Source organism: Rosa chinensis, chromosome 6 (genome assembly GCF_002994745.2).
Source record: "Rosa chinensis cultivar Old Blush chromosome 6, RchiOBHm-V2, whole genome shotgun sequence".
NCBI classification, from domain to species: Eukaryota; Viridiplantae; Streptophyta; class Magnoliopsida; order Rosales; family Rosaceae; genus Rosa; species Rosa chinensis.
In genome coordinates, this window is record NC_037093.1 from 52,996,427 (window position 1) to 53,016,988 (window position 20,562).

Sequence of the window (20,562 nt, forward strand, 5' to 3'; positions counted from 1 at the left end):
CCGTTTTGTTAAAATTTGGATGATTCAGTTTCATTAGCATCCATTTTTCAGCTTATCTGACCATAGAGGAGGATGTACGTACGTAGTTCATGTTTATGCAATTATGCTTTGCCACCATGATTCAGGATTTACAATGATAAATCATAAAGAGCTAGCTGGGCCATGCAAAACAACATCGTCTCAATTATGGGTGCTTATTGTAGGGTGAAGCTACCAATACCAAAGCGAAAAAGGCTGTGCTGTGGGGATTTTCTGCACAGAAATTGATAAAGAGCAACTCCATCAACGAAGAAAAGGAAGAAGAAGACTGAGATTGAACGAAGGAATCTGGTTTTTCAAAGTTTCTATCGAGCTATAGCATCTTTTCCATTACCGTTGACATTCATCAACCTTTCATTTCAAGCATCCTTGTGCTGCTAATTGTCTCTTTTCTTTTCCTCTTTATTAGAGCTAGGTTTAGTACCACTATCTATATCTATATGGTCTAAATTGCATGTCCCGGACCACCATCACACCCAGCACAAATTCATATAACCCATCAGCTTAGTTGTTTGCCTTTCTACTCACGCTTGCAAATACAGCAGGTTTTACAGTCTCCCCGCCCTACAATGGCGGATCTAGGATTTGAAAATAGGGAGGGCTACATATTTATGTGTTTTTTAGTACAATAATGCACAGGTGTGCGAATGCAAGAGTGGGGAGATAAGAACTTGAGAGTTCAAGTGTTCAAAGATTGAATTTAGTCAGTAATTTAGGCATTTTTGCGAAGAAGAAGAATAAGAATTTATGATGGACGGAGAGAATGGAAGAGCCAGAGAGGAGTTTAACTTCGATAATTTGAGAGTTCGGGTGGCTTCGTTAAACAAACATACATATAAACAAAAAATATACATCATATATATGGTTTTTTTTTTCAACCCAAAAGTTTGTTCTGAATATAAAGCCATGGATAGGACGAAATAGTTAGCAAATAAACCCAAGCCCAATCTGCAAAGTTAACTCTATAAACTTGAATTGATTACTCGACATTCGAATGAGGCCAAGCTCTTGGCCGAGATATTGAGATAACACAACAATTGATAAAATGATAAGTATTGAAATCAATTAAACCCACAACAATTGCACAGCAGAAAGAAGACCCATTGATCGACCTTGATAAGTTTTGAAATCAATTAAACCCACTTACCCACGTCAATTAAACATTTAAACCCACATCAATTAAAGTATACATCTAATTTTTTTTTTAAGCCTAAAAATCTCGGACGGGCTCCAGCCCGCCCAGGCTTCTACTTGGATCCGCCCATGCCGCCCTATATAGATAGCTACTACCGTCTTTCTTTACAAAAGGCCATTGTCTCTTTTTAATTTTCCAACTTTATTACTACCCCACAAGAAAGTCATCTAATTAGAAAAGGGCAATTTCCCTAGGGTAGACTAAATTTTTAAGGCTTATGTTCATAACATGTTGGATACTGGCAAATTACAATCTAATATATATATATATATATATATATATATATATAACTATTTCGCATGTATCTCTTTCACTTTGACACTTGGTTTTAGTTGTAAACTAGCAAATCTCAATTTGTTGCAACCACAATTCTGAAATTTGTACCGCTGTCCTTTCGTATGGTGTGAGGAGTCACCTGAGCACACTGTGCACAATTATAAATTTCGGAAGGAAATGTAAGTGTCATAATGTGGTTTCATGTCTATCATTGCACGCTATGTATTAAAGTGAGAAATATAAGAAAATATCAAATTTATGAAAACTAAGTCTTGAAACTAGAAGAATGACCTAATAGATCGTCGTAAAATGTAAATAATCATTTTGGATTACACTAATCCTGCTAGAAAAATTATTCGTCGATATGTAAATATATATATATATATATATGTAAATATATATATATATATATTTATATATATGAAATAGAAATGGTAAAACAAATAAATTAGATAGATGTGGATTTGATAACTGAATAATTTGATGACAATTTTATTTGTATACTTCTTGGTCTCATCACGGACTTAAATATATACTAACTAACTTGCAATCAAGGAATCATATTCGATGTCCATAACGTGAAGGACCACTATCAAGTGCCAACATTAGTGTTCATCAAAGCCTTCAAGGGATCACATTCTATTGATTCTTGCATGCTTCTCTCTCTTTCTCTTTTTGTAGCATTCCGTGCCGTACATGTCCATGCATTCGTATATATTTATATGGACTAGTTTCATTCTGCTTCGGCTTCGGTCATTCACGCTCACCACCTAATTTCTTACAGGGATAAAGTATATAATGTACCGATTCCCTCATAATTTCTCCAAAACTTCAAACCATTGTACTTCTGGTAAATAAATCGAAAACAGAGCAAAAAGAAAAATCATAGTAAAAATGAGATACGAAAACAACTAAAATATCATAATGAACTAATTTATACTATGCAGAAAATTAAGCATACAAAAGGGTCTTAACAGAGATTTTTGATTTTCATCCTCTTTCCTTTCTGTCATTTGAGTCTTTGACCATCGGCCAGCTTACTCTTTTACCCCCTCGCGGTCAAATATCTTGGTCAACAATCCCCCACGTGTCAGAGGCAGTAGTCTCCGCGAACCCAAAACCCTGGGGCTTCAACAGAGCGTGATGGCCACGCAGACGCTGGTCATGATGATAGTGTTGAAACTCGACGGCTCCCCCGGCGTACGTTAACATATCGTTGACGACGTTAACAGCTCCATTCCCATGATCACAGCCGTTGCCGTCCGCGGACGTCAGACCGAGGAAGTCCCTCGTCAGACGGTCAGTCTTCTGCCACGTGGTGAGTTCTCCGGACGTGAACCCTCCTAATGTCCCAAACTCAGCCAAGCCAGCTGACTGAGACTGCTGCTGCCCAGCCGCGGAGGCGCCAATGGTGGCGGCCTTTTGGAGCAGCGCAGTGGCTGACAGGTGAGCTGACGTGGCGACACTTGAGGTTGGCTGTGTGCTGACGTGGAGGTGCTGGAAGGGAGAGGTTATCAGAGTCTTGTGTTGAGGTGATGGGGTCTCTTGGAAGAGAGTTGGGTTTAGGGGGAAGTGGTGGTGAGTTTCTTCAGGCTTGACGTGGTGGTGAAGTGGGTTTTGGGTGGTATTAGGGTTAGGGTTGTGGGGTGGGTCCCAGGGAGAGAGGGTGGTGAATGGTAATGGGGGTGGGTTTGTGAAGTGAGAGTGGTTTGGGAAAGGGAAGAGAGAGATTTGAGGTGTGGTGGCAATAGCTAATTGGCTTGCTGAGAGCCTTGCACTTTCTTCAGCCAGAGCATCACAGAAGGCTCTGTGAGTTATGAAGCTATCCTTCCTGCATGTCCAGAAATATTTACAAAGCTATATCAATCTCAGTAGGGGAATAACAAACATGAGTAAAATTATCAGAAAATGCCATGAACTTATGAGATTAATTAGTATAGGTTGTTTTGAAACACATAAAATTGACTTCTTTTGAGAAAGTTTAATCAAGCAAGAAATATTACAAAAAATGAGCTCCCCACTAAGTGAGACGACAAAAGAGATTTCAAATGAGTACAACCTGATTGTTAATCACTGATCGGACTAAAGCAAAACACAAAAATATATAGTTCAAGTAGCAATGCACTTGGTCTCAAAATATAATAATATAAAAAGAAGTCTAGGCAGGCATGGATATTCCGCAATCCAAATTTCAGCTAAAATGTAGATGCCGTCCGAGCGGTGTTGTTATACCGTTGGAAGAGTACAACTATTTTGGCGAAATTGCTTCTGATCATCTCCGTATATGTACATGTATATGTGCCATGCATGTGTACACAAATATACTGGTAAGTTTGACGATGATGCAAATGTACGCATTTTACTTTGGTCGATCATCTGTCATCACTACAGATTGACTGGAAGACATATGAATGAAAGTCGGGCCAAGTATTCATGCATGTGGAAATATTGGAGATGGACTAAAACGTCAAAAAGGTAAATTAAAAGATAATAAAACAACAAATTAGATACTTACATTAATATAGATATGCATTGATAAGTGGAAATATTACTTGATGGCCAAAAAGTTAATTGAAAAAAGGACTCGTGCATGAAACCAGGATAGGATATGCAAACTCGGGAGATCAGACAATACATTGATGAGTACAAGGGAAAGCAACTGAGGATACCACCAGATATTCTGGCAGATTTTTCAGTTTTCATAATTATTACCAAAGTTCAGAGGTTCTCTGCCCTCTCTGCAAGTAATCAATGTCATCTATGCTTCATGGACCCAAAATAAATAAATTGGAAAAGAAAAAAACAAGCTAGCTAGTCACGGGTTGGTTTTCTCTCCAATTCAACCATGAAATGAAATCACAAAAGTACTCGAACAATCTTTTACTTTTTTCTTATATAAGAACAGTTCACCATCATTGTCTTCAAGAATGGAGAGAAAAGAAGAAGAAACCATATATAGCTAGCTAGGCTCCAGCTAAAGACCAAAGAAAACAATTGGAATTGTGAGAATTTAAAGCATTCACTACAAGGACCTGAGGACTTAAAATTGAACCGCTTTTAAATCAGGACTTATAAAACAAGAGAGAGATTATATTCGTGTATAAGAACATGAAAATGATATGCTTCCAAAAACAGTTACTTTTCATTAATTAAGGGTGTCCATTTTGGTGCAATCTCCCTCTGAAATATTAGAACTGTCCGGCCAGATATATATTCCATGCCAGAAAGAGTTTACCATTCTTGTGTAAGAACAACCTCACAACAAAACCCAACGGATACATTCAAACACTGATATATACATTGATTCTCTTAATGACATGACTCATGAAATTTCCCACTTTAAACAAAAGACCAATGTACTTCTGTATGAATCTCATTTGGGTCCAAACTCATGAAAAAACTTCAATTAATTCTTTTGAGGCTAGCTGAAATGTTTATGACTCACCTGGAGAAAAGGGTTCCACAGTCACATCTATATTCTCTTGTACCACAGGTTTTGGAGTGAGCTTTCCAATCAGATTGAACAGCATAGATCTTCGAGCACTTGTCACACTTCCACTTCTTCTCCCCATGCTTTCTGCAAAAGTGCTTCTTGATCCCTGTGAGATCCCCAAGTGCTCTTGAAGGGTGGTGATGAACACAAGAGGGCTCAGGGCACACATAGGCTCTCTTTTTGATCAAGTCTTTGCTGCTCCTTTGCTTCAGCTTCCATGGCAGGTTGTGGCCTCTCCTGTGAAGCTGGAGGTTCTGGTCCCTCTGGAACCCCTTGTTGCAAATCTCGCACACGAATCTGTTCGTGGCCAGGAGCGTTTTAGGGGATAATGCTATCACTTCGGCATCAGGGTCTAAATAATCGAACAACAACAACGAATCACAATCAATCAGTCAATATTGCTTAAGATAATATTAAAACGTATTGAGTAATTGGTTACCTGGGTTTCCAGGGAGGCTTCTCTTCTTTTTAATCTTCTGCGGCGGCTGCTGATGGTCGAGAGGAGAAGAGATAATGGTTGAAACTGAAAGAGGGTTTAAGCAAGCAAAGTGATCTGGGAGTCTGGAACCAGAAGAAACACTAGCTGCTTCTTCAGTGGACAAAGAAGTTGAATTGGACATGGCTGCTACCGAAGGAAACATTTTCTTTTGGCCTTGTTGGAGGAAAGGAAAACTCCAAAGAGAGAAAAACAAATTAAAGGGATGAGAAAACCCACCACACCCAGATGAGATCTCTTTAGATACTTGGGTTTTTCTCCCAAAGACTCAAACTTTAACCCCACTTTTGCACTCTGAAAAATTTGGACTAACAAGGGCACTCTCCTTTTGTACACAACTAAGCATGAGTGTGAGCTGAACTAGAGCTTGTTCATGTACAACAGGTGGCAGCTAGCACAGACTAATAATGATAATTCATATACTGGAAAAAAGAAATAAAAAGTAAAATTTGGGTATTCAAAAATCCCGTGAAGGTGATGATGATGATGATGATGAATAGAGGATGGTGATGACGATGGGTTATTCGATCTAGCTAGCTCCAAGTCGTTGTCCAGTGTACTCTATCTAGGCCATGGATTACTTGTCTGAGCAACTCTGCAACCGCAATACCAACAGATCTCCACAATACCAACAGATCTCTCTCTCTCTCTCTCTCTCTTTCAAACCATGCAATCCAACATGGACAATAATATGATGTTGTTTACACCTTTCTCTTGTGTTTGAAATTTTTCTCACTATCCAATGACCCTCTCCTTTTGTGTATATTTGTTTTGCAGTTAGAGAGCGACAGGAGAAATGAAGAGGATATTTCAGAGTAGCAGCAGCTGCTTATTTTGTAGCTAGCTTAAGCGAAGCTTATAGTCTGTACAGAGAGAGGTAGAGAGAGAAAGTCATGATTGTAGTGGCAGACTAAGGTAGAGTACAGATGGTGGCAAGTTGGAAATATTTATTTATGGAATAAAAATACATAGAAAAACACGAGCAGTATAGGTATTAGGGAAAAGGCTAGTAGGGAAACCAAGGAAAAGCTACAAATTCTGAGATGAGGAGGAGGCTAAAGGTCAGCTAAAGCAAAACTAGGAAGAAGGCCAAATGATCCAAATCCACTCAATTTCAGTAATTTTTTGCTCTCTTTATTAATTAAGTAGTTTTGTTTTCAAATGTGACGTTGGCACTTTCTGTCTTTTCCTTTGTTCTTCTGTAATAAAACACCCAAACCCTAAAAGGACCTCGATTTGATTTGAATATGGAATGGTATTAAAAGAAGGGATTGCTTTGCTTATGGACTTACCGGAAGACTTAGGAGAATGAGAAGCTTAAAAAGCTTTGTCAAGGGAGGGTGGTAAAAAGGCAAAGTAGATTATAACATATATCATGGACCGACGCAATTGAGGTCTCTACTTTTTTTCTAATACCCCACTAGAATATATGATTGATCCATTGATTGACCACCAACATTTGTATACAATATTATACTTAAAATTCGAAATGAATAATTAGGCTATGATCCAAGAATTTTGAGCAATGCTTATCGTCAAAACTTGTGTATTTTGACTATTGCTATTTTTCCCTGACTACATTACTGATCACGTACATTATATTATATATCAATTTGGACAATTCTCCAGCATTGTCTCTTTGATGCAATAGTGATTTGATGTCGTGACATTACTCTCTCAGCTTTTTCTCTCGAACAAAACTTATGATCACTTTTTTCATGGCATTGCATTGGTGTTTTGCAGTGGTAATGTTAGTTAAGATGTTTTTTTCCCTGAAATTCATAGGAGCATTTTAAAGCTCCATCTCATCTCATAATATCAGTGAGATACTGAGATTTAAACATATGATCTCTACGGTATCGGTAAAAATTCTTCTATGCAGTAACTGTGCAAGTAACCCAGCGCTTAGTAAATGATCTCAACCATTGATATTTATAGTTAACATTTTTTTTTAATAACAAAAAAGTCAACTTGATGTTATCTAGCCATCTATTCATGTTGGTGCAAGTGCTCTAAATTCTCCCCTATTATCGATTGTTTCAACTTTCATATAACTACAAACCACAACTCACCGACAATAAATATAAAATTTCTAATAAGTTCTCAACTAATGTAACTAGTTTTTGTTTTTAGAACTAATGTAACTAATTATTATTATTATTTTTAATTATTTTTTTTGGAGTAAAAGCATCATAGAGATTTTCATTAATATAAAGGTAAGGCCAGAATGACCATTACATATCCTTCCGCTACCATCTACAGATAGACAAGAAGCAGTTGTCGTGAAGAAACACCATGGTGATACATAGGATATGACCATTCATTCAACAAGTCATGCTCACTTATTCAAAACAAGCCTACACACTATGAAGTAACATAGTAAATAAGCAACCCTAAAGGTAAAATTCATAACTGCATAAAAGAGTGCCTAGCTACCTAAAAACAATAGGAAATAGTAAGAAAGTAAAAAAAAACTAACAAATAGGAGCCCTAAAGGACAACCCAATCCAAGGCCTAACAGATAGGCCGAAACCCATCCAAATCTCCACAGCCTGCCTCCACGTCACACACCCACAAGATATGCTGCCACGAATCGTCGGAGACGTCACCACCATCCAACTTCAAGAAAAACAAAACCTCCATTGAGCACCACTAGAGGACGAAGACGTACTGCTCTACAACCGAAACAGGAACAAGTCTCAGCGTCCATTCCGCCCTCAAGAAAGGTTTCCGCATAGCCACTGTCGCCGCTGCCCATGCCTTTCCTGAAAAGAGCGCATATGACTAGCCATAGAGCTGCCTCAATCTGAATAGGTCTAAACCACCACTGTTAAAACCTCAAGGAGAGCAATTCCGTAAGTCCAATCATCGCCCGTCCGCAGCATCACAACGACGACGAGGCAACGCCTGAGTGCCGTCAGACGTGAGCTGAGGATGCCGCGCCGCCGCAAGCTTGGTTTGAGAGAGAGAGAGAGAGAGAGAGAGAGAGAGAGAGAGAGAGAGAGAGAGAGAGAGAGAGAGAGAGAGAGAGAGAGAGAGAGAGAGAGAGAGAGATTTTAGGGTAATGTAACTAATTAATTAGTTGTGTGCAAATAGCATTTTTCATATATTCTCATAAAATCATGTTATTTATTGTTGAACCTATAATAATTGAAACCATACAATGATTTTTGGGTGACTAACCTAATTAATAATTTAGCTTCTCTATCTGCATGCAATTATTCTATCGAGTTGGCATGCCTTGATGAATTATTTGGAGCTAGAATGTTGATTTATCAATTCTTGCGTGCCATAATATAGTTGAGGATTTCTTCTCCCTTTCTGTCTCTCTTTCTTTGGTTATTATTATTATTCTCGCCAGTTCCTATCTAGTATATAGTGAAAGTGCCCAACCCAAAACCCCACCAAGAGGGAATTTTGGAAGGCCCTCAATTCCTCTCTTTTCTCTCTTTCTTAACCATCTTTATTCCAAACCCAAATCTAAAGTCACAAGCAAATTGTCCATTATGTCCCCTTCCTTACACAAATCGGCGAATACCGTTTGCTTCTAATTATGTAATATACATGGTTAAAAATGTCATTGTGAAGGATTCTCTTCCTTTTGAAGCCATGCGTGGCCTGAACCTGCATATGGCAGATTGGCAGCAACCATGCAATCCAGATCAATCTCTTAAGCTGTAGGCATGTAGGACATGTATAGGACCCTTGATGGTGAGCTACATGGTCATCTTAATTTGGTTTTGCTCTTCTAAATCATCGATCTTTTTTGGAATCCTATGTGGGTTTCTTTTGATCTAAATCTTTTTAATGCGGGGCTTTCTAGCGAGATTCATCTTTCTTTTTCTTTTGTGATAAGATGAGATTTATGCTTCGTTGATCATTTTGCTTTAAAGCAAACAAGTGCAATGTACATTGACATATGGCTCAAGAAAGCAATGTTGGGTAGAATCAAGAAGGCAATATTCTTGGTAAAGTCAGTAGTTCCCAATATTGGCGGACGACCAAGTTAACTTCAAATTGTTTTAGACAATGTTTACACGTATGTACCAACTTTTTATATCTCAAATAGCATATTTCATCTTGTTCTTGGGGACCTCATTTATTTATAGGAAGTGTTCAACAAATCTTGAACAAACTAGTAAGCATGCAGACCTCTTAATCCGTTTAGAATATGTGGCTCTTTTATCGTTTATTTTTAACAACAGAGGAAAAATTTCTAGATTGTCCATTGAATTAGTAGGGCAAAATAGAAGCCTGGAGTTCATCTATGTCTTTGTCAGTTTCAATGCTTTGTATTTTGATCTTTTAATTAGCTAGGTTTGAGTTGTTGTAGGGGTGGCTCTTTGTATGTAGCCTCTTGTTTGTATTCTACCATAAAAACCTAAAAATAATAGGGCAAAATGTCCTGTTTTGCTTTAGTTGATATTTAATTAAAGAGAAATTATTTAGTTGTTTCTTGTTTTGTTCCATAAGCTTAGATAAGATATTTGAATAGAGAGATTCTCTAGGGACATATTAGCTTAGATATCATCTGATCGACAGAGTTGAGTGACCCCAATTTGGCAAGTTGAGAAACCCAAGTGACTCGTATCAAGAAAAGAAAATATTACTCTTTCAAGTTACTCGATCATAAGCTTATTGTATCTGCATATGGGATTCACCAGCTCCATGTATTGGTCTCTTTGCTAATTTTGGAGTTTGATGCTTTAGCTGTCGTTAATGATTTAGCTAAAGATGATTTAGATTGGTATGTAGAGAGCATGCTATTAGAAGAGGTGAAATCATTGTTTCATCTCGTCACCTTAGTTGTTTGTACTTATTGCCCACGAAAATATAATCAGGCAGCGCACTTGTTAGCTAAAAATGCACTTTTGTTTCCTGCATTTGTGTTTGGTTTGAGGACGTGCCACAACGGCTGTCCCATATACTTATAATTGATGTACTTATCTAAATTGCTTATCAATGCAATTCCTTCTTTCTTCTAAAAAAGAAAAATATATCAAGGACACGTCTGATGGAAGCTTATCATTATAACTCTGTTCGTGTTCTGTTGTACATGCATAGAGAAAGAGAGAGAGAGAGAGAGAGAGAGAGAGAGAGAGAGAGAGAGAGAGAGAGAGAGAGAGAGAGAGAGAGAGAGAGAGGTAAGCAAGAATATTGATCAATGGTAATGACAGAAACCAGCATGCGGGCCATGGGTCTTATTCACGGGTTCTTCTATTCCCATATTCTTATATTATATTCACAATTTCTCCCCAATTTCACATGTAAGTTTTGGCTGTGAGGGCACAAGCAAAAGGAAGGCATGCATATAGTTTAGAAATACAGACGAGGAAGACCTATATGTCTATCTTGTTCCTCTCCATTTCCTTCATTTCCTGTTAATGGTACAATCCAGTTCAAGCTTAAAGAAAGCCTAAACCTTATTTCCCTATAACCAACCCAGTCAAGACCTTACTACAATTTACAATTTTTCCTATAACCAACCCAACCTTACCAACCTTATTTAGCGGACTATATAGTTAATAGTAAGAAGGGATACTTACTGCCAACAAAAAGAGAGAGAGAGAGAGAGGACACAATATATAGTTCATGCTCTGCCTCTAATATCACCAGAAAAAAAAAATTGTTGTAAAAGGAGGCTCACAAGCTGTGTGGTGGGCTTCAAAACTATGGGCTAGTCTCTTTGGTAACCGTGGGCTTTAATGCAAGTCTCTCTCAAATTTGTTAGGAAGAACCATGTATGGTGCTGGCGAAGAAAGAAAGCCTAGAGACGAAGAAGGGATGTTCTTGGTGGATTGCTCACATACCCTTTCAATTTTCCTTTTTCTTTTACTCAATTGGCCTTTGATTCAAGTCTTATGAATTTTTCATATGGAAAGCATGGAATATGAATTTGATGATGTTGTAAGAAATTTGTTTGGTGAACTGCGGATGCAAAGCAGAAAAAATTAGTAATTTGACGATGGGCATTTTTTCTGGGTCAGTTCAGTTTGGTAATGTTGAATGTGCAATAATGTACATTGCCCTATGCTGATTTCGAATACCAAATAATATGAAATTGAGGAATATCTCATGCCCTTTTAGCAATGTGATCACCTTTTAAGTGGTTAAGTTTACAAGTTATGGTTTGAGTCTTATGATGAAAATATGTCTTCTTCAGGCCGATATATATCCTATTTGTTGAGAGATTCCAAAGCGTCTTATCAGATGACTGGTTAACTCTTTAGAATGTTTACTTTGCTCCATGATTGTCGTAGCAGGGAATGCCCTGAGGAATGTATACTACACCAAAATTGGTCTTTTACGGCCCACCATGTGCGCAGTAAAAGCCAATTTACGGCCCACAAAAACACGCTGTAAAAGCTCGCGCCATAAAAGACCCTATCTCTTTTACGGCGTGCAAAAATGCGTCATAAAAGAACAAAAAACACGCCATAAAAGTGGTTCCACAAATGTCATTTAGGTCATTTACTGCCCACATTGCACGCCGTAAAAGACCTCCTATTAAAGGCACACACAGCACGCCGTAAAAGAGTGGCTAAACTCCTAGTTAAGGCACACACTGCGCGCCGTAAATGAGGTGTGTTCAAACAAAAAAAAAATTCTTTTTGCTTATATCATAGTCATATTACCCTCATTATCATTAATTTCATTTACAAAGTAACAATGAGAAATGTATTAGTAGAACTCATGACATCAATCAATTAAACCCATATCCCTAAACCCTAAACATATTTGAAGGTACCTAACTACAACAGAGAAATCTGGGCTCATCACTCAACTGATAGCTAGCATTGAGCTTTCATCTAACCTGTCAACTAGAAACAAGCAGCTTCTATCAACATACTTTAAATCACCACTCGAATCACATATAAATGAACTGAAGCTTTTAGTTGCAAGGTGTACAATCTTTTGAATTTGATCACATATAAATTTATGTGTTAACAGTCTATGAATACCTCCACACGTACTTTCTCAGCAGCATGGTCAACTTAGAAAATTCACCAAAAATTCATTGCAAATCCAAATGACAAGGAATCAGTTTTCAAACAAGCATTGGGATGTCTAGTTCAATATAAAGAAAAACCAGAACTTCAATGATTCAAGTAGAAGTTCAAATCTCAACAGAAAATCAGAGGAACATTTAAAATTCTGGAACTTTCTCAATTACAGACCAAACTTGGAAAATTCACAGAACATTCACTTTATGTCGAAATACGATGAAACTTTCCAGATCCTTTTATAACTAACAGAAGTAAAACATATAAAAAATTCAGGTCATTTGGAGTTCAATAAGTCAGGAAAAAGAAATACCAAAGAAGGCTGTACTGCAGAACAGTTTCTGCAGATTTCTTTCAAAATACCAGAGTTCTTGGTATCATAATCCTTAAACTGATGGAAGGAAAATGATTATAATTTCACAATGAGACCTATAGTTAACAATACCAGAGTTCTTGGCGTCCTCTTGCCTCATCCACTTCTTCTGGGCATTGAGAATCCGAATCAAGCCCCAGAATTATGCGACGGCAGCTCCTTACAAAGCCAAGCCAGCTTGAACCTCCGCCACTGCTCCGGGAGCTCATCCAGCTCATGAACCTCTAGATTGGGCGATGTTGTGATCATCACCAAGTAGACCACTCCTATATATATGTAATGCCCTGCGTCGCCTAAGTAAAACCAAAGAGAAAAGGTAACTTCATCAGACTACATGCATAGCGGAGTCAGGTTTTTCGATTTGGACAAAGACTTTTCCCTAGCATCAATCACTCACAAGCATGCCTGCAAGAGTGATCAACTACAAGCTTGGCTCTGCGTTCATTGGGGTGACTGATACCCTTTAATTGGCAAGGATCACACTCCAAATCAAACTAAAAGTAAATGATAATTGAAGGAAAGACTCTAAATTTATATGTTCAGAGGAGAAACTTAAAGTGTCAGACAACTAATTCAGATTTTTTTGTTTTGTTTTGTTATATTATCAACAAAACTCTCAAAGACAGTCCTAGTAGAAGTTTGGCAAAATCTCATAACTGTGAAATCTCAGCTCTCCCAAATGAGATTGGCAGAACTCAGTCCCTCCCACAAGTAGGCTCTAAATCTCCAGATCCATATATTAGAGGTGCAAAATTTAGAATACTACTATACATGGTTTCTAACCTCAATAGCATATCAAAGCAAAACAAAAATTTCATGATTGCAATCGGGCGACAATGTGTAGCCATGTATAACTATTACAATTAATTATACATGCATGCATAATCCATACAATCAATTATACATCAATTATATCTACCAATGGTTTGTATGGAGATTACAACCATTGGTAGATACATGCATAAATGCACACAGTTGTTTATGTACAACAAAAGTGAAAAGAAGAAATAAACAAGGAAGTGAAGCTTATAACGAAGATGGCAATAAGACTAAGGAAACTAATCGATACACCATAGCAAGTTTAAAGATAGCAAGAAGGATATACTATGCATAATATCTTTAATTCAGTACAATCAAGGCTGAAAACCTGAATCTCCACCAAAGTGAACTTGCAATGAATCTGATTGCTTAAGTCAAAGAAGAAGAGTGTCAATCCTTATATGAAAAGAAGGAAAACTGAACTAAACTACAGCATTGAACTAAGACACATGGTATGCAATCAAATACAAATCCAAAAAGATATCATGTCGAAAAGAATGATAAACCAGTCCATGACTCCTCAATAGATCAACATGCCACAGAGAAAGAAGAGTTTATTTTATGTTAGATATGCCTGCTCAACAAAGTACATTTAATGGGTAGTATATCTTTTGAAGTATAAATTTTCATTTTTTAATAAGGAACTCTATGAGCTGCTTTCAATCATTATGCAGTGACACCACACAAATACACAGATTCGTAGATTCAATGAAAGTAAGGTCTCCAAAGTTATTATCAGGATACAAGAATCACATGAAGGCATGGCAGCATTAACAGACCTCAAGCCCCTCATCCTGCTCCCAAGTAAGGCCAGGACCATTGTACATGTTCTTGATAAGCAGTGTGGATGATTTATCTGGGTAGAAAGGACTCTACTGCAATGCCGACCAAACCGACAAGCTTCGACCAGTTTTCAAATGGAAAGGACAATGATCTTTATCCTGACATGCACATAAGCTCAAAGATTAAAGACTATAACCCTCACTGATGAATAAAATTACAGCATCAAATCACAAAATATAAGATAAATTGGCAGAGATATAACAATTACTAAGATAAAATTGGATAGTATTAACAGACAGAGGAGGAAAGAAGCAAACCTGTTCAGTTCCAAAATGCAGTACTTGTTCAGTCTCAATCAGCTGCTGCGCTGATAAAGATGCATTTTTGTAATCATCAGAAGCTTCGGATTGTGGAGGGAGAGGATTTGATGTAGGTCGATCAGAATCCTGTGGAAAAAATGACAACATCTGTCCTTAAAACTTTATGGACAAACCCAAAGACCATAAAGTATTGTGTATTTAATCCATGTTCCAATTGATGTTACACACCTCCTTTATACTTTTCTAGTCTTTATTCCTCTTTGGAACCTTGACTCTTTTCTTCTTGACAATTACTTCATTTTCCTTCCAGATGATTTCAGCAGGTCCCTCTTCTACATACTCCCAGTCATCATCACCATCATCATTTGCATTTTTGATCTACCACAAATATCACAAGGAAACATAAAAAACCATCCCATCCTCCAAACAATGTGGTTCCACCCAAAGTATTCGAATCGAAATTCCGTATGAATACGATTCTCTCTTACTCCTACCTAGCAAATTAATAATGCTTATCTCAAACATGATAGAGTTCTGATGAAACAGTAATTAAGCATCAAACAACTGAATATTTGTGCTTCCAAATTAAAGTTATGCCTACCACAATCATATGTATTTCAACACAAAACCAGCACTAAATCGAAAACGACCTGTTGCTTACAAAATAGTTCTTCGTCTTCCAGATCCTTAATTCTATGCTCCTCGTCTTCTTGTTCGATTCGTTTCCTCTTTCGAATCTCCATGGCTTCAATCCAATCTCTCTCTCGCTCCTCGAACAAGATCCTCACACTCTCGGACCTCTTGGCCTCCTCTTGCTCCATGTTGATAAGCTCTTGAGGATCTTGGGGCCTCGCCTCTTCTTCCTGACGCTCTTTGAGAGCGATTTCCTTCCGCGTCTGCTTCCGCTTCATCTTCTTCATGGCTTTCCACTTCTCCTTCCGGCTCATCCCTGCCTCCGTTTTAGGCTGAACGCCTCCGTCTGCTGAGGTTTCTGACTCTTCCATAATTCCCAAGCGCTCTTGGTTTCAGGCGTGAAATTAATAAACCCAATCGAAATAAAAAAGAAACTGAAGTTATCGTTAAGGAGACACGGTGGTGGAGATCACAGCCGTCTGAATCATGGTGGTTGTGGTGACGGCGAGCATCACAGTGGAGGCGGGAGGGCGTGATGGCAGCAGAGATGATGGGTGGGGAGAATCGGTGGTGGGGAGTGGGGGAGAGAGTGAGGGAGCTGAAGAGGGAGATGAGAGAAGAAAAGGACTGACACGAATTAAGAAGATGACTGAAAAGGAGCGTGAGACTAAGGAGGGTGTATTGTATATGGAATTAGTGGAACTTTTAAAGAAATCTATGGAATTTAAAAATCTGGGTGTCTTTTCTCTAATCTTTTATGATATCAACCTTTTTTGATACCCAACATATTCATTGTAGTTGTTGAATGTGATTTTTGTTTTTTTGTTTTTTTTTTCAATTGTGATACTTCGAATCCTAATAGCAATAAAAATGATTTATGAAACCCTAAAACTCAAATATTGTGGTCTAACCCTAAGACCTTGAACTATACTAATTAATTAATTTGAATTTATATTATGGTTCAAAAAAAGGTTGAACAATTGAATTTCAATTGATTGATTATAGATCAAGACATTGACCAATATTGTTAGAATATATGTTAATCGGCGAAAACAAAATTGATGAGAATAATTAACCATAAACATCAAGTGATCTATATTGTATATTTATGTTGTTGGGAGATTAGGAATGAGAACAAACTCACTAGACAGACTAACAATCATTTATTTGAGTCAATTTCTATTAGAAGATACTGGAGCATTGAAGAGACAACAAGTTATTATTTTGTTTAGTGTTTGGGTTGCATTTGTTTTATTTATTTATTTATTTTTGTTATTTTTGTTTTTTTTATATTTTGTACATGCTAGGAAATCTGTAGAAGTCATTCATAATAAAATATATAGATTTTCATGAATCAATAAAAGTCTGTTGCTAAAATCAATGGTTTTAAGAAATCCATAACAGTCTATCAACTTTTTAAAGAGTCTGTGGACTTTTCAAAAAGTCTGTCATTTAAAAAAAGTCTACACAAATCCAAATACAATACACCCCCCTAATAAAATGTTTGGGGGAGGGAAACTCAACTTTTAGCCAATAAAATGGGCGGGCTATCGCATTTACGGCATGCTTCAAAAGCATGCCGTAAAAGACTAAATATGTATGCCTTTTACGGCGTGCAAAAAATGAGCACCATAAATGTGTATATATATTTACGGCATATAAGATATGTGGGCCGTAATTGTATTGTAACATTTACGGCGAGCAAAAAATGTGAGCCGTAAAAGACTAAACACACATGACTTTTACGGCGTGCAATACATGTGCGCCGTAAATGTATATACATTTACGGCGCACATCAATTGCGTGCCGTAAATGTATGTCATTTACGGCGTGCTTTTTTGTGCGCCGTAAATTTTGCGCAGTAAAAGCCTACTTTTGTTGTAGTGTAAGGAAGCTGTTGCATCATTGATGGTTGTTGCAGCTAGATTTTTTGATTTACCAGACGTGTGATATTAGGCAACCATTTCAGGAGAGATATGCGAACTCTCTGGCTTATTGTGTGGATCAAAAGGTAATTATTTATGGACCTTCATATGAGACATTTTCAAAGCTCCAACTCTGCATTCATATGGCTTATTGTATCTGCATATGAGATTCACCAGCTCCATGTATTTGTCTCTTTGCTAGCAGTTTTTCATGTGCTCTACTGCATCACAACCTTGGCTTTGGGAAGACACAAGGTAGAGTGGCAAGTACAATTTTGGAATCTCTCTCTCTCTCTCTCTCTCTCTCTCTCTCTCTCTCTCTCTCTCTCTCGTAACAATTCATTGTTTTTGTTTTTCTAGACTACAAATGAGAAGTATTGGGAGAATGAGACAAAAATAGTTGAATACCAGTTTAGTAATGGTTCAATCTCTTAACAAATTGGTTCAATCTCTTCACTTAAAAGCTAAATGCATCCATTTCTTCAACACGATGATTCCTTTAAGTATGCAAATCAATTAGTTAGTCTGCAGGTTGACTTTCTTAACATATCAAGTGTTCCTACAAATTAAGCTTCTGTGGCGTATTCTTTTTTCCTTTTTGCAATCTGTAATGTCATCTCAGACACCAGTTGACAAACTTTAAGCTTTCTTAATCACCAGTTGACATTAAGCTTTCTTAATGTCATCTTGAATCATCTAACATGAAATGTATATGCAGGGGCTTATGATGAAGAAGAATCTGCAGCAAGAGCATATGATTTGGCAGGACTCAAGTAGTGGGGAACATCAACTTTTACAAATTTTCCGGTGTCTGCGTATGAGAATGAAATTGATGTATTGAACACTAACAAAAAGAAGAGTACTTGGTCTCTCTAAGAAGGTATTTATTCATCTTCAAATTAATTAGTTGAGCAGCCTACCTTAACTGTTGTAAAAATTTAAAGTCAGTGACTCTTTAATTTTTGTGTATTTGCAGGAGAAGCAGTGGCTTTTCAAGAGGTGTATCCAAGTATAGAGGAGTTGCAACTTGCAAGCTAAGCTTCATAACTAATTAATGCTTTTGTTGGGTCTGTATGTACTATTCCCTAACTTCAGTTCAACAATGCAAACTCTCTCTATTCCCACTGAATCTTAGTACTGCCCTGTTAATTTATTTGATATATCTATTTACTAATTATTTGATAGCTTTTTGTTCAAACTTGCACTGCGGTCCATAGTAGAATTTCCGCAAATTCATACTAAATTGCACTCTATAAATGAGTGGATTCAAAAGGACACATCTTTAATTCTCCAGTTGTGTTTGATTAAGTATTTACTAGAAATATATATCTCTGTGTGTGCCCTTTCGAATTCTAAGGCAGTTGCAATTTTGCAGGAATTGGAAACGAAAACACATAAATGTTTGAAAAAAGAAAAGGTCATGTCAAAAACCAAGTAGTGGAACAAGAAGAAGAAGCTGCATATATACAGAGAGAAAATGGTAGCGAAATGGGCCTTCACTCACCCGTAGCAAAGCGCAGACTGTCTCACTAGTACTTACAATAGGTAGAACCTTTAGAAAAATAAGCAGCTTAGTTGATACTCCAAATCTAGTCCTGCATATATAGTATGCTTTAAAATTCCATCACTTAATCTCATGTAAGTGAGAAAGGTGCGGCTGGTGCGCCAATGTTGACATTTGATTCTTTATGAAGCTGATGGAAAAATTAATAGTAAACAAATTAGATTTTTTTTTTTAAGTAACTGTAGGGACTTATTTCGAGTTGGATGACGACCAGCCTGAAATGGTGATCGAGACTTGGATATTTAGTTGACGTCCTGTTACTTTTTTTTTTCCTTCAAAATTTTGGACGGAACACACTAAAATAAACATGTAGCAAAAACTAGATTTGTTACTATGAATCTCCTCATGTTTTCTTCTTTGCTCACAGGGTTCTTCTATGTTGCATGCATTTTGTGGCCTGTAGGATAATTGAATGGCTTGCTAACAATATCCATCGCATTTAAAAGAAGTCTATCATAAAATCGAATTGATACCTATTTTCCTGATAAATCTGAATGCTTGCAATCTTAATGCACCCGCCCACCATTTAATGTGACATGACCATATAATGTTACATAACCTTCATGCTTACTGGTTTATGCAAATTCTACTCTAATCAAAGTTGCCAATATTCTTTATATATGGCTGCAGCGAGAGAATGAGCTAGGGAGGGGGAAGGAGGGTGAAGTGAAGGTGTAGAATTTATTTCATCTATTTCATTTTGTTCACTTTTTTAGAGGGCAAATTTGAATTTAAAAACTTTCAAAAAATATAGGAGGTTCAAATAACATTTTAGGAGATAGGTATGAATAGAACTCTCCATCTTCATTTCTTTTCAAAGAAAGAAAGAAGATTTAGGCCAGTTAGGTTTTATTTTGATTATTATTTTTTGTTTTTAAAAATTAAAAATCTTATTTTGATTGGAAAAATTAAAAGAAAAATAGTTTGACATGTTATATTATCAAATTACATAATACGACGTCATATTAAACAGTTCAACAAGTTATGTTACCAAACCGCAAATTAGATCACACACAGTGCCATGATTCAACTAAACTATAAATGGTTATTCAAGTTAATCTAGCAAGATCCAAGATGCATGACACAAACTCGACTCATGTAAGAACATGCAATTTCGAGTACAAAACTATAAGAAATGAGTGTGTCAATGCCTATAACAAAATTACTTTCAACGATCACCTAGATAGAAGAAAAATTGTAGGGAGTTTGCTAACAGAAGCTTACGGTGAATTCGAGACCGGGATGATCATGGCTCCAGAAGATATCATGATCAATGGCAACAAAATTCCCAGAAATGGTGTCTCCCTCGTACAAAACTAGCTCCGAAACGCATTCCACATCAGTCACAGTGATCGAAAGAGCAGCAACATTCTTATGGCCAATAAGCCACAACATAAAACTGCATGCTACGTAAAATTTGGCACACTCAAATCTCTTCCTCGTCTCCATTTTGATCCTAATTTGCTCTCAACATTTCTCACTGGGTTCTCCAAGAGAGACACAGGCACAAGACTTTTTCCTAGAATTGGGATACAAACTAGCCTCAAACTTCGGTTAGGTCGTTATGAAAGTCCGTTGGGGTTTCCCTCCAAGACTTTTGCCTACTGGGCCTGAAACTTGGGCTTACTTTATTGGGCTTCAC

General features: G+C 37.3%; 2 protein-coding genes and 1 long non-coding RNA gene across 6 annotated transcripts; 1 reads left to right on the forward strand and 2 right to left on the reverse strand.

Moving 5' to 3' along the window:
- Positions 1-2,146: 2,146 nt before the first annotated feature.
- On the reverse strand, positions 2,147-6,427 carry LOC112172061 (protein indeterminate-domain 12). The gene is made up of 3 exons (XM_024309229.2): positions 5,443-6,427; positions 4,956-5,355; positions 2,147-3,341 (listed from the first exon to the last, which is right to left on the reverse strand). Exons 1-3 carry the CDS (start codon positions 5,642-5,644, stop codon positions 2,570-2,572), a joined length of 1,374 nt encoding a protein of 457 aa, XP_024164997.1. The 5' UTR covers positions 5,645-6,427; the 3' UTR covers positions 2,147-2,569.
- A 6,353-nt stretch (positions 6,428-12,780) lies between these two features.
- LOC121050084 (transmembrane emp24 domain-containing protein p24beta3-like) lies at positions 12,781-20,425 on the reverse strand. 4 transcript variants are annotated; one of them, XR_005801719.1, is made up of 3 exons: positions 20,145-20,425; positions 15,027-15,176; positions 12,781-14,924 (listed from the first exon to the last, which is right to left on the reverse strand). XR_005801719.1 is itself a non-coding variant. In XM_040508795.1 (2 exons), the coding sequence occupies exons 1-2, from the start codon at positions 20,367-20,369 to the stop codon at positions 15,042-15,044; spliced, it is 360 nt and encodes a 119-aa protein (XP_040364729.1). In that variant the 5' UTR covers positions 20,370-20,425; the 3' UTR covers positions 12,781-15,041. The 4 variants fall into 4 exon arrangements, 2 of the variants coding, with proteins under 2 accessions (XP_040364729.1, XP_040364730.1); XR_005801720.1 differs by having other exon boundaries at positions 12,781-14,636; positions 14,796-15,176; XM_040508795.1 differs by having other exon boundaries at positions 12,781-15,176.
- Positions 17,497-18,490, forward strand: LOC121048963. Its single transcript, XR_005801721.1, has 3 exons — positions 17,497-17,611; positions 18,075-18,236; positions 18,333-18,490. It is a non-coding gene; the product is annotated as an uncharacterized LOC121048963 (long non-coding RNA).
- Positions 20,426-20,562: the final 137 nt, after the last annotated feature.

What these genes read in the sequence shown, in the direction of transcription:
- LOC112172061 (XM_024309229.2), bottom strand. Translation starts at nt 5,644, where the DNA reads ATGTTTCCTTCGGTAGCAGCCATGTCCAATTCAACTTCTTTGTCCACT. An exon ending in AAGCCTCCCTGGAAACCCAG is followed by an intron (nt 5,356 to 5,442) that starts GTAACCAATTAC and finishes TCGATTATTTAG; the next exon opens with ACCCTGATGCCGAAGTGATA. An exon ending in TGTGGAACCCTTTTCTCCAG is followed by an intron (nt 3,342 to 4,955) that starts GTGAGTCATAAA and finishes CTGGACATGCAG; the next exon opens with GAAGGATAGCTTCATAACTC.
- LOC121050084 (XM_040508795.1), bottom strand. Translation starts at nt 20,369, where the DNA reads ATGGAGACGAGGAAGAGATTTGAGTGTGCCAAATTTTACGTAGCATGC. An exon ending in ATCCCGGTCTCGAATTCACC is followed by an intron (nt 15,177 to 20,144) that starts GTAAGCTTCTGT and finishes TATTTGTGGTAG; the next exon opens with ATCAAAAATGCAAATGATGA.